Source organism: Podarcis vaucheri, assembly GCF_965113315.1.
Source record: "Podarcis vaucheri genome assembly, chromosome: 10".
NCBI classification, from domain to species: domain Eukaryota; kingdom Metazoa; phylum Chordata; class Lepidosauria; order Squamata; family Lacertidae; genus Podarcis; species Podarcis vaucheri.
Window position 1 is genome coordinate 41,933,663 of NC_138748.1, and position 14,453 is coordinate 41,948,115.

At 43.4% G+C, this 14,453-nt stretch overlaps 1 protein-coding gene across 8 annotated transcripts in view; it reads right to left on the reverse strand.

Annotated features, from left to right (window-relative positions):
* Window positions 1-57: 57 nt before the first annotated feature.
* GRIN2B (glutamate ionotropic receptor NMDA type subunit 2B) overlaps window positions 58-14,453 on the reverse strand; it is a 285,857-nt gene continuing 271,461 nt past the window's right edge. For all 8 annotated transcript variants that reach the window (XM_082239983.1, XM_082239984.1, XM_082239985.1 and 5 more), the window contains one exon: window positions 58-12,068. In XM_082239983.1, coding sequence (XP_082096109.1) covers window positions 10,170-12,068 — 1,899 coding nt within the window. In that variant the 3' untranslated portion in view covers window positions 58-10,169. The remainder of the gene's footprint in view (window positions 12,069-14,453) is intronic.

The window sequence follows — 14,453 nt, forward strand, 5'->3', positions numbered from 1 at the left end:
GCTAAGCTGAATCTTAATACCGGAGACCTATGATTGAACCTCTCAAGTGTTTCTTGCTTAGGCTTAAAGCAGCCATGGGAAGGAGGAATTTGATCATGGCTGCAGGAGGGTGGAGGTTCAACCCTTTCCTGCTGCTGCCTTCCAAATATGTATATCCCCACCGAAAGCTTCTTTTTAGGCATGAAGGGGGGAAATCGGTCCCTGCAGTGCTTCATGCTGAAGATTGATCTCCACCCATACAGCTCTCCTATCAATCCACAAACTGGCTTTGGAAAATGAGAGGATTGCAGTAAATGCACCTTCCCACTTTCCCCCCATGACCCTGCCAGAGTCTTGCAACAAGACAGGATGTCAAGTACTGGCTGCAATATGCCTTTTAGCAATTGCACTATTCAGCAAAGAAGCACATTAGCCTAAATCCAAATCAGTTATCTGCTAGCTAGCAAGACTTAGCTTATGGCTCAAAGTCTAAATTTCATCCTGTTAAAGAGTAAAAGTGGCCATGATAATAGTGCAAATTGAACCAACAGAGTATGAACAATTAATTAAAGGGTGTTGATGGGCTTGCCATAGTCTCAGGAGTCACCCAAAGGGCATTCCAAGCAATGTTTCCTCTGAGATGTATGAGAGGTTACTCAGTGATGTATGCACCACAGCAGTTGGTAGCAAGGCAGAAAGAAGCTTGGCACCAAGTGAAAGACGCCTGGCACCCAGCTGTGAATAAGGAGGACATGGCAGAAAAGCAAGGCGCTGTGCTGCAGACAGTGCAGCCCTTGGCTGCAAAGCAAAAGAGCCTGGCACACTAACAAGGATGATGATGCAGTCGATAGCAGAAACAGAAGCAGCACAGAGGGGAAATGTTGCACATAAGAGCAATAGGCAGTCATCAGTGACAATCGGAGGCATCTGTGACATACTGTCCACATACTGAATAACACATTGCCCTACATCTAACAGCACCATCCACTAAGAACATAAGGGAGTTGGTGGGTTGTGGGAATAACAGAATCCAAGTTGCAGAGGGGCAAATTCTCCCACTTCTATGGAATGATGTTTGGCTAGCAAGGAATCCTTCAAATCGGTTCTTAATCTCTTCTGCCTATCATGAATTGCACAGAAAAATAGGCCACACATTAGTCCTTCCTGTCTACAAATCTAGCTATATGTACACTGTAAAGCTACTCTCAGTCCACTTTATTCAGGTGGCAAATGTGCACCACCTTTGAGCTATAAAGTCAACCTTTCAGAGGGAGCCAAAGTCCTTTGCCACACCCACTGAGCCCCCAACCAAGAGTAGTTTTATACTTGGCAAAATAATAACTCATTCCACAAGGCTTTACTTTTGATCTCTGCTTACAGCAAATCACAAAAACTAACACCTGCCTTTAAGATAAAACTATATATACTCTCAGCTTCCCTCTCACAAACCACAATGCAAGTGGAGCTTACAACATAGTAGAGAGAAACATCAGCATCCTCTCTGGCTTTAGTCATGGCTCTTCATGATATTCTACACATTCTTTATCCAGAACAGAACTCCCCATGCCCAGATCTTACACAGATGCTCATATGGTTAGATGGAAGGGTCACAGAGTCAATAAAAGGGCATGGCTTGTTCCACAACCCTGTATATATTCTGGGACGTGATCTCTATAAAGGCAGCTGCCCCTGCCTTTGTTGTAGAACAGTTAGGTCACACAAGAGTAGTTATATGGTCCAGAGGGAGGGGTGCAAGATTCCCCCTGCCCCTAGGCAGCACCCTGCAATTGGGGCTTGTAGAAAGGGCGAATTGAACTTGAGCTAGGAAAATTGCAAATCATTGTTTCAGATGCTGCTACTAAAACAAACAGATTGGATTGACCTGCAAACTGCTACATAAATAAAAGGCACACAATAAGCATTACATAACATTATGGTAAAAATCAGTACAAATAAAGCTAGTTAACTGGCTAGAGAACTGGTCAACCAATAGATTTCAATTACCAGTTTTCTATGGGAAGATATTATTAAGCAAAGTTATTTCCAGATCAGTAAGAATAATACAAAGGCACAATGCAAATCCAGATGCTTTTAACTGAAAAGGCAAATTGTTGGGCTGAAAGGCTACCCTGAACCCCACTTTACTTTAAAAGATGGTCAGGCTGGCATGCTCCCATATCCCCACCCCAATACACAGTTCAGAAAGCCAAACAAAACATTAATATCCTTATTCTGCATGTGACAGAAGGGTGAGGGCAGCTCCTTGGGTAACCTGCAGCTGCTGAAGAAAACGCCAACTACCACGAGCCCTTTCTTTCTATTTTGTTTTCTCAGGGAAAACATTCTAAGGCCATTATTTTCCACACCACTATTGGTAGCCTAAAACACATGAACTTGATGCTAAGAACATTTGAAAATGACCAAAATAAAAGGAGCAGGTGAGGATTATGTAACGCAGGAACATCCCTTAATGCAGTGAAGGGGGGGTGAGGGGGCACCTCTCTACAAACAATGGGCGGAATCCAGCACAAGGAGTGCTCAATGGAGCTTGTGCGAGAGAATATTCTGGTAGGTTGTACTCGGCATAAACCGTACCTCCCAAATGGAAACCAAACCCTCAGACACCGAGCCTTTGGAAATAAAAGACGGTCTGTTTCCTTCACCAGGGATAAGGAGATATGAGTCAGGCTGGCTCAGTGAAGAGGGGAGTGAACATTGGCCACTTTGTGGGAGGAGCTCATTATTCTGGCATGGTTCTGCCTCCACTGTTGAAGGCAGTAGGTGTCTGAATACCAACCACTGGGAATCAAGGGTGGGGAGAGGGCTGCTGTGGTCAAGTCCTGCTTTCAGGCTTCCCATAGGCATCCCATTGGCCCCTGTGAGATGCTGGACTAGCTGGGCCACTGGCCTGATCCAGCAGGCTCGCCTTGTGTTTTTGGATAACAAGATCAGGGTGTCAAAAGGGCTGATGTTAGACAACAAGGGCAGTAGCAAGAAGGATCAGGGGAGGGTAAGCGTACTAGATATACTTTTGATTTTATTTTGCACTTTTACAAAAGGGTGTTGAGAAAATTAGAGAGGACATAACGATGAGCAACCAACCATATAAAGACTTATGAACAAGATTTCTTGTAATAAGAAGGCAATTTTAAGGTAATACAATGTTAGATGGTTGAAATGAAGGCTGATAAAGTGCATTTGATGGGATTTATGAGAACCCTCATGAAAGAAAGCATGGTGAAAAGGCTTTGTGTCCATGCCTCAATTGTCAAATCATGCCAACTGTTTATTAGAGTCAAAAGAACTTTTCCAAGGAGATCACAGATGGTACACTGCTCTGCCACTACCTGACTAGCTGAAGAGCAATACCAGGTTATTTCAGAAATGTACCTATTAGCATGTGGGTGGCTGGGTAACAACATCTGTCAATTATTTCTATTTTAATCATATTAAATAATTAAAATCCTGCCCTTCCTTCAAATAGTGCAGGGTGGCATATCTAGGATAATCCCAATTTCATCTCTCCAAGAGTAGGCCATCTAGCAAGCTTCATGGCTGAGTAAGGATGTGAAGTACAAATCTAACACTCAACTCATTCTACCACACTAGCTTTACTACCCACAATGAAAGGGTTCTGCTTGGAAAAGAGATGCCATCTTTAGATGCCCAAAATCACACATGCACAGCAAGAGAGCAGGAGGGGGTGAGGTGACAGCCAAAGAAGCAGAGTAGTCTGAACAAAAAAATGAGGTACAAAACCTCAGAAGAGATCTGAACACACTTCAGTAAGGTGGGGTTATGGTCAGATTTGAACATGGGGAGTGAGGCTCTGGCATGGGTTTTACGTAGAAGATCCAGAATAACAACCTGCTGTGTAGGAGGGATGTTAGAAAATGGCTTTTCCTTGCAGAAGAAGTGGGTGAAGAAGACCCTTGAACAATGTCAGAGAAAGACACACATATCAAAATGGTGGATGTTACTAACATCCCAGGAGAAGGAAGGGAGAGAAACATGGGACAGTTTTCAGAGGAGAGAGAGGAAAAAAAATAAAGACAGACAATCTAAGGAAAGGGGTAGCCTGGTGTTTCAAACATATAATCTCAAACATGTAATCTCTAGCTATCAATACATGTTCTAATTAAGGAAACTATTAACACCCTTTTCCTCCCCACCCACCACCAGCCCCCAAACCTCCCCCAACATGAGTCCCTTTCTTAGCACACACATAGAACATCCAGATAAACTTCCCAAACTGGCAAAAGCAACCACTGAAACAACTTCAAACACCACAGACCAAGGAAAACCACAACTCATAAGTCAATTCCCCCTTCCCCATGCCTTTGCTTAATATGGAAATACTGTACATATAAAAAAATTACCCTCTTCCCCCAACCTGAATATAGCTGCTGTAATTAGCTCCTGTACATATGTACACTTATATTTACATATAACCGCAATCAAATAAGCGGATGATATATATGGCACAACATGAATACATAACATTAAAAACAATGTCAGGAAATGTTGCATTGTTTCTGCTTTGATAAAATGCTTTATTGTGACTAAAAAGAGTCAAAAATGTTTGCTGAAATATATTGATTTTGATGTTTGAGATGTGTCCATACATACTCAAGCTTTTTGCTGAAGTTATGTGAGACCTACATATATATTATTCAGCTTTTTAGTATGTGGTATGTGTGTGTGTACACACAAACACCAGTGTTTATGAAAAAAATGCAGTTAACTCAGTATGGAATAGGTCGGACCTTCCAAGAACTTAACTGTGGTATTCATTACAACCACTTGTGATAGGTTAAATAAATTAAATTATGAATAACTGATAACACAGATTTTATCTTGAGCCCAGTTCAGATGATTGAATTGGCATGATGGGCTTGCTGACCAAATGGATCCAGCTCAGTCTGACATGTGGTCAAATTGTTGCATACCCCACAGCTTCGCAGATGACATGACATGTGAGCTGGGTATGGTATTAAGCTTTACCATGGGCAGACCAGAGCCTGGATCCACTCACTCCACCAACTCATCACGGAGGAGGGCAATTTAATTTGAAGCTTATGGGGGTGCCCTTTGTCTATGCCCCTCCTTGGCTCACTGGTCTATCACCAAGCTGGTCTGGTTGTGTGAAGTGATCTTCAATCTTCATAGCACTGCTTTGTTGTTTTTAACTGGACTTTGCTAACAGAGAATATTCTAATTTTGTCAAGATGTACTCTACACTAATTCACATTATTGTCAGCAATAAAGGGAATTTGGTAACATTCAGAGGCTGGAAAGGGCGGGCCTTCAAAGCATTTAAAATAAAAGTTTTTAAAATGTGGTGGTTTAGTTTGAAGTTTGTCTGGATGGGTGCCAGAAATGAAAACCCATCCATAATGAAAATGATGCTATATGTCTGGATCTATAACTGGCGGTTATAACCCTAACCAACTTTTCCAGTGGTGAGGGTGTAGGGAATATTAAGAACAGAATTATGGCTTGGAAGCCTATTTGGCTACAAACTGGAAATAAGCCCTTGGGGGACAAAGCTAGTGTCCCACTAATTACTTTCTTCATATTCGAGCAGCGTCCAGAAGTAGAGTGGACGTTTTCCACTTGGACAGACCTGGTATGTTCAGTATGTAATTGTAGGGAAGCACTTATGGAAGAGGATGCAAAATGCAAGCTTGAGGGGTTGAGGTCCTCTTCTATTGTTGCCAGGAACTTCAGGGCCCGATCTTTCAGGTAGCTTCATGCGCATATATCTGATGGATGTGATGGAATGAAACCAACACAAGCCCCATTTGGGAGCAGGTGGGCAATATGGAGTACAATCATGAATATGGGCTGCCAGCTCTTTTGGACAAGAAGGGATACGGCCATGCTTCATCTAAGCAAACTCATGAGGCATACATGTTTGTTCTGACAACATCCTGGAACAAAATAGTTCCTCTGTGCAACTAGCCTCTGATTATCCTAACTATGACTGTATTTAGGAATGATGTAGATTTTTATTAAAGGAATTTGAAGAAGAATTCCCAGTGGCAGGAAGTGAGTTGTAAGAAACTGCCGGAATACCTGTGCCCAAATTGGGATTGTGTTGGATTTTGGCAAGTATGAGAGATACTAGTTGATTTACATGTGCAAGGGAGTATGGGGTGGGGATGGAGAGGGACAGTATACTTTTAAAAACCTGTAGATTAGTGCTGATGCAGGGACAACCCATTTTCTTTGATATGTTTGTGTCATGCATAATACCCCACTCACCAAATTTATGGAGCACCACACATTATGGCAGGATATAACATAACATAACATGGTGTATTGCTACATTGGCAGACATACCACCTCCATTAAAGAATGCCAGAATAAGTGGTCCGGCAGCATGCCATACTAATGTCTAACAGCATGGGAAGTCTGCCATTCCTCCACCCCACCCCATCTTTTCCTCCTTTATACCATAACATTTATTACATACATATTGCCATGGCTCCAGAAGTATGAGCATTTAGAAAGTATTTCAATATATCCTCCCAAAAGACATTAATGGCAAGATATGCCAGACTGAAAAAAAACCATACCAGTTACATTATGTATGTTCAGGTACAGAACCACTCACCCATGCAAAACAAACACCCTTAGTTCATGGTGGGGGGGGGGAATCAATGTTATGAAATGACAGAAATATTAGGAACATACCCCATTTTTCTAAGAGGAAGAAGAAACTGGGTTTCTGAGCTGATAAACATTCACTTTTGTTGGCCTCTCGTACAAAGTCTCATGTATTTTTTGGCAAGTTAAGCAACCAACATCACAGCCTCCATTCTAGCATAAACAGCACCTGCTGCTAAAATTTCCTGTTATGTTCACTCGATTATTTTTAGTGAAATAACACTCAGAATTTTAAATTACAAAATTGTAATCAGTGTTCCAAGAAGTGTGTGTGTGTGTGTGTGTGTGTGTGTGTGTGTGTGTGTGTTCCAACCAACCCTTTCCCTCTTGGTCAAATTTCAAGGGAAAGAAAAATGTATGTTTCAAATGAAAGAGAAGGGGAAAGAAAGCCAGAGGCTCATTTCATGTGTCAAGGCAATACACAAGACACCTGCAAATGTATTGTTGTTGAAAGTCCTCCAACATTTCCTGTTATCCTTAAGCAGACAATTTTCACACTCTGTGCACACAAATTAAAATTTGTAAAGCACTTTAATATTATCAAACCTAAACACTATAAATGTAAACATGTCATTCAACGTTTAAATTGAGCTAGGGTCAGAGAAAAAGGTTATAAGAAAATGTGAACCATAGTGAACCGTCATCCAAAACAAAGATCTGGAATCATTCTGAGAGTTCAGTTAGCATCTTTTTGGTTTGTTTTTCAGTTTAATTTTCTCCGAAGTACCATTCTCAACTGCATTTGGTTTCAGCTGAGGGATGGGAATACTGACATAGCTGCCAAAGGCAGGCTTAATCAGTAGGATCAAACCCAGCTGCTTAATAAACCTTAAGAAGTACTAGTAAACTGAGATTTCCCAGTCCCAAGGTTTCCAAGCCAACATTAACTTTGGAGAAGTCCCTGTAGTGTTGGGTGATGATCTAAACTGAACATTCAAAATGATGGTTTGCTTCATCACCAAGGGAAAACAGCACAATGCCCAGGACCCAGGTTCCAGAGAAGGGTTATGGTATGGAGTTTAGAATCAAGCAAGGGAGATATAGTGTGCTTCCATTAGAACATGAAAGCCCTGCTAGCAAGGCTAGAGGTGATCTAATATATTTTCGAACCATGAAGAAAAAAGGTGGCAGGTGTGTAGATAGAGGTATTCAATGCATGCAGTTTTCTCTCCTTCTCCCCCATTTTTAACAGCCTGGGCCCACATCAAACAACTTCCAGACACATCGCCTGAAAGTTGCAGGGGTGGGAGGACAACCTAAAATCCCTCTTCTCTCCAAACCTGAATATTCACAAGAAGAGAAGCACTTGTTTGTACAAAATGTAATAGAAAAGAAAACCATATTTACAAATGAAATGAATGCCTTCTCAACTGCTCTTGTCAGAGGGTTCACTCCATGTTCTGCAGACTGCTAAGCAAGCATTACTTTCTTTACAGGAGAAAGAAGAGAGGAACAAAAAGGCGTTCTACTCCTCCAACCATAGAGAGGGCATCCCTCCTTCCATAACTTGCTTAGTAAATCCAGAGGAGGTGGGGGAATCCGATTTCACAAAATGTTCAGGCCCTTCCTCCTGGCCTCTGCCTACCAAAAAAACAAGGCCTTCAGTTGGCTTAAATGCAAGAAAGGTATTAAGATAGAGCCAAGTAGGGTATGGTTGGAAGGATACACGAGAAGAGAATTAGCTGCAGGAAATGTGGCTCGAAAAAGAATGGCTGCTTCCAAAGCTCAGGGCCTGTGCCTGTCCATGCGTTCAGTTCTACTGCAATGTGCCCAAGATAGCCGAAGAGCACTTTTCACAGTCCTTTCCAGTTAGGAAAGCAGAACAACAGACCCATGAAAAAGTGAGGTGCTTTGCCACATTTTTGGGAAGCAACAATGGACCTGTTGCCCTTACCTGAGGGTTCCTGCTGTAAACGAAACAATATCGCTTCTAACAAGTGTCTCATTTTAACTTGCATTTACAGTTATTCCTCCTTGGTAGCCAAACTGCTGTTATCAGTACTATATGCACTGAGGACAGGGCCAGAACAACTCTCAAGATGCTAAGTGATACCGCTTTTGCACTTTTGAACCTGCCGGTCCCCTTCACAACAATATTCCCCACATCTTTCCAACTCTGCTCTCCAGTCGTCACCACAGCATCTGTACGATCTGATGATTCATCTCCTCATGCCCTGTGGAAGACAAGCTGTGTATTTCCACAACACTATAATTATCAAATATAAGAATATATTCAATAAATACACATATACACATGTCTGAGTTGTGCTGGCCCTATTCCCACCACCACCACCGCCGCCTTCTTCCACTTTCTACTCAGAGGAAATACAACATCAGCAGAGAAAGCCTTTCCATTATTCATCTTGCTCGTGTTGCATGATATGCTAGAGGAGGGAGCAATGGCTGAGCCTTCTCCCTGCCAAATTAAATTCATCAGAACAACTGTGGAGCTTGAGTTGCCAGCCCTGCTCATCTTTTCATTCACTGACCTTTATGTTCCCTTGCATTGGAAAGGTTTGCTCTGCTGGGTTTGTCTACTAAATATCGTAGCGATAAGAAACTCATGTTGTTACGATGGTTCATGTCAATTAATTTTCACATTTAAGCTTGTGCATAAACCAACCCATATTTGATATTTCACCATTTCAAAATTAACAAGTTGTTCATGAGTAGCACAAAACCTGCAACCAAACCTCCCCTGGGACCCCAACATTTGAATTTTCCCAAGACTTTTGCTGAAAGTTTCACTGGCATTCGCTTTTATCATTCCAATTCGTCTTTCAGAAGTGACCTCACTGGGTTACTGTTGACTGGACCACTGGCTAGATCTGCATACATATCAAACATCCCCTCCCCCTGGTAAATATACCAAGATTTCAATACATTTTTATCTTCAGTATATATATATATGTATATGTATATATGCAACTCCATATTTCAGCCTTTAACCCACAGAGTCTTCACAAAAGAACTGAATGATTTTTTTGCATGTAATCAACATAAAATGCATTAAGTTGATCCCACACTATTCACGTCCCATCAATTTTGCTTAAAAGTACATATGTAAGAAGACCTGTATCTTCTTCATGCCCATTCTATCTCTTCCATTCTCCGCCTCAGGCCACCTTCTCGTATCTGTACTAACCATCACAGTTTGGCGCCGAGAAAACCCCAAACTCTGCGGCTATTGCTCCCACTCGTATGCTGGCCTCTCCTCAACCATGCCTTTGCCTTTCCCAACTGTGAAAACACAAGCTAAGCTACTAAGCTCTGACATGTGATGGCCAGGAATGGAACTGTGAGTGGAGAAATGAAAAGAGATCATCGGGGATGGGGGATCTGGGGAAAGAAAGAGGTGGCACTTCGCATCAGCGCTGCCTAAGCAGAACTCCAATACTCCACAAAGAAAAAAAGAGTAGCAGAAGAGTAGCAAATGGGAACTAGGTCTGAACCCACCACCTGCCCCTCCCACACGTTGCATTTCCAGCACCATCCCCTCCCATGCTTTTCCCCATCACTCAGACATCAGACTCAATACTGGAAAGTTTCTCATAAACATGCCCGTTGCTGGAGCCATTGAAAGCCCTGGGGTTTTTGTTGTTAGGCACACAGGGGTTGGACTGGTTCCCTATACAGATGTCCTTCTGGAAACGGGCTGGCACAGCCCCATGGAGGGCCGAGACCACCGGCTTGTTGGTGGTGACAATGGCTCGGAAGTCTGGCCTGGCCTTGGGCCCTCCTGCCACCACAGGCTGCCTGAAGAAATAGGATTTGCTGCCGTGGAGCAAGCACTGGTCATCCCCAAAAGTGGGGATGAAAGGGTTTTGAGTGACCCGGTCGGGGTAGAGCGACTTGCTGAGCATATAACCACCACTAATGCCAGGATTGTTGTGGTGGTGGTGGCTGGTGGCGGGCACTGAGGACTTGTTGTTGGCAAAAGTGGACTCGCTGGCTGGCATCTCAAACATGTGGGCATAGGGGCTTCCCTCCAAAAAGCGGCCCTTGTCCTTCAGGCTGACGCTGCGAGGGGCCAGGGCGGCGTCTTCCTTCTGCAGATCCACAAAGGTGTCGTAGGAGTGCTGCCGGCGTAGCTTGTTGCGATTCTTCTTCTGCACCTTGGAGGCAGAGTTGGAAGGGCTCTGAGGATACTTGGTAGTGGAGGTGCTGGTTGCCACGGGCACAGGAGCAGATGGCTGATCCAGCTCTTGGAGGGAGTTGTCCTCACTGATGTCGTAGAGGTTTCCGGCCTTCTTGCAGGCTTCACACCGGATGCATGGCTGGCGGGTGGAATTCTGCCCCACCACGGTCGGAGTGTAGTTATGCAGCTTCGATGGGCAACTGCGGCAATAGTTAGCGCCAGGGCGTTCCTCCCAATCGAGATTGGTGAGGTTTTTCTCCCATGGCGCTGGTACCCCACTCACAACACTGTGCTTGTGCTCATTGTTTGCTCCAAACTCCCCCGACCCGTGTTTGTGGTGGGTCCTGTTAGTACATGTCCCTGCTCCCCCTATAGTGTCACGCTTGAAGTCATCTCCCCGCTCTTTATAAATATCCGTCAGATCCACATGTTCCCAGTGCGGTGAGTTCTCCTTAGCCCGGAACTGGTCCAAATAGAAATCCCGTAGCCCTTCCTTGTCCCTAAAGTAGCGCTTGTGGTCAGGGGAACGGGGACGCCGGCGATAGGCCAGTTCAATCTCATCAAACTCTCTCCGTGACTTGGCCGAGGCTGGCCGCTTCTTTAGACTATCTTTATACTGCTGTTTTCGCCGCTTTGCAGCGTTGCCCTCAATGTTGCCATAAGTCACGGTATGAGTCGATATGTCCGAGACATCTGAACGGATCAAATCGTCGTGTGCCCCTCCACCGCTGTATCGGTCACTCTTGAAAGACAACTTGCCATAAAGGTCACCTAACTGGCCATGTTTGGCCGGCGGCAAACCGATATCTAATGGCTTCTTACTGAGAGATCGAGGCTGTGCGGAGAAGGGGGGATTATCACAGTCATATAGTCCATCGATGGAGCTGGCGCTCCCTATGCTATGGGGGCGATGGTGGTGATGATAATGGTCTTGGTAAACATTGCTTTCTTTCAGCTGCAGATTACCAAAGGTCCTTTCCACCTCACTAATATAATCACTGAAGAGGTTTTCCTCGCAGGGGGGGTTGTTATAAGACTTGCAGTCGGAGTGAGTGAAGCTACGGCGGTGCTCAGAGATATCGTAGACAGAGGATTCGCGACGGATAAAATCCAGGGCACTTTGTGGTGAGCCATTGACACCTGAAAGGTTTGCCATGTTCTTTGCTGTTCGGAGCAGGCGCAAAATGTTGGAATGGGTATTGTTCATGGTGGCAGTGGGGGAGTTCATGGAAGAATGGCGGTCCTCGATAGCCACTCCATGGATGCAGCTGTAAATACCCTGCAATGGGGGAAAGCAAAGGGAGGTTAGCAGAGGAGCCTTCCAGCAGGGGAGCGGCAGAGCTTGGAGGACTGAGACAAAAAACCTTGTCCTTTGCTAAATAGGATCCTCAGTGGGATATCGTTGGGAGATGAGACAATCTAGACACTCTCATAATGGTTCTTCCACTTTTAATCTTCCTCCACCTTTGCCCCTCTATCCCTTGCCCTTTCATTATTAAACTGAAATAAATCTAAAAATTTATTCAGACCTTTATTGAAGTGGGGGTTTTTAAAGACATGGTTGCAGATGTTTCTTACAGATCAGATGCTCAGCAGTGCTGTGGTCAGGAGTACCGTCTTAAGGGTTACACCTTATGCACTAGCTGCAGGATTTGATCACTGTTTTCCAATGCTCTGGTAAGCGCTTCAGACAGTTTGTAATCATGCACATGAGATTATTCTGAATCTCCAAATACTGCAGATAGGCCATTAGACAAGCCTTTGATCCACAGCACCTGTTTACATTTAGTTTCTAGGCGTGATTCAAGGTGATACTTCTTACTTAGAATACGCTAAAAGAGTTGCAAATATTCTTTAGTTTGCAGATCTTGGAAACAGGTTTGAGTAAACATATAACCAGTCTGATATTTGAGACTGTCAGGACATGACTTTTAGAGGTACAACATATTGGTTCACTTGGCACAGTTTCCTGACCCTCTGCATAGCCTCTAGCCATTGTTATTCATCTTGATTACAGACTCTGACCCACAATTGCTGTATGAGTTCCAGCTCTTTCTCCCTAGTCCTGATAAAGAATTGTATAAATTAGGAAGTTATACAAAATAGATTTTTCCAACCAGAATTATGCTGTCTTAATACTTTGTCTGAGTTTGACTTTTCTGGTCAAAGAATTCCACATTTTAAAAGCATCCTAAAAATGGATCAGAGTTTTACAATCAAGAGCCTAGTCTGTTAAGCAAAGAAAGTAATGATGAAAAAATCCACATTTTAACAATGAACATTTACATTGTTATTCCACCTAAACATTAGGAAGAACTTCCTGACAGTAAGAGCTGTTCGACAATGGAATTTGCTGCCAAGGAGTGTGGTGGAGTCTCCTCCTTTGGAGGTCTTTAAGCAGAGGCTTGACAACCATATGTCAGGAGTGCTCTGATGGTGTTTCCTGCTTGGCAGGGGGTTGGACTCGATGGCCCTTGTGGTCTCTTCCAACTCTATGATTCTATGATTGTCACCTCCAAATCATATTTAATCCTAGGAAGACTCAAACTGATGAATTTATTAAGTGAAAGTCAGCTTATGCAGGAGCATCTGATTCCTTAGTGCAGCATCACACAATGTAATAATATTGGCTGGGATCTGTCAATGCAGCCTTGTGCAGTTCATAATCTCTAACTGGACAGAGAAATGAACTTTCTTGTATGTTTTCCACAGCTCACAAATTGGAGTGATAACTAGTAGCAGGGTGCCCTGGCTATGGAATGGCACCCCCCAGGAAGTGCTGCTTGCCCCTTGATTGTTTAGTTTTTGCTAGTTTGAAGACTCATCTCTTTCAGCAAGCATTTGGAAATAATTGGATTTTTCAGGCTCTGATCTAATGATAGCTGCTGTTTTAATGTTTTTAATGTAGTAATATAATTGTGTGTGTGTGTGTGTGTGTGTGTGTGTGTGAGAGAGAGAGAGAGAGAGAGAGAGAGAGAGAGAGAGAGAGAGACTATTTGTTGTGTAGCTATTGTATGCTGCCCTGAGATTGGTACTGCTGAAGGGGGGATTAAAAAAACTACTAAATAAATAATAATATTTGAAATAATGAAAGGGAAAGAATTTTGGAATTCAAGGAAATTCATACAGAAATTATTTGCGAGAGAGAAAGCTTCTGATCTAAGTGTCCTTTGTTTCCGTCAGTAAAATCTGCTCAGAAACATGGGGGGGAGGGGAGTTACCTAAAAGTCAGAGTTCTACACAATGTTCTGCTCAAAAAACAACAAAAAACCCTTCTTGTTTTGAGTCTTTCATTAAGCTTCTCCAAGACATTTACTCTGAAGCAAAGGCCACTCCCCCACCCCTGAACCAACACTTTAAAAAGTCTTGCTGTACCATTCAGAGACCAGGTCCTGCCTTCATCCAAGCACCTCTTATAGTGCTGCTTCAAACAGGTGGCTTCCACCTGCTGTATAGCAAGGATGCTCTTGTTCTTTCAGATAAATTACCAAGAATTACAGAAAACGTATTCACACCTTGTTAAAGAAGAGGCTGAGGCCACTGTCCCAAGAATTTAGATTCTCCCAACCTTTCAAAGTTCCATTTTCCTTTCCCATATTTTCTCTCTTAAGGCCAAATGCCTCTTACATAGAGGCCAGAAATGACAGCCATAGGCACAAGGGGA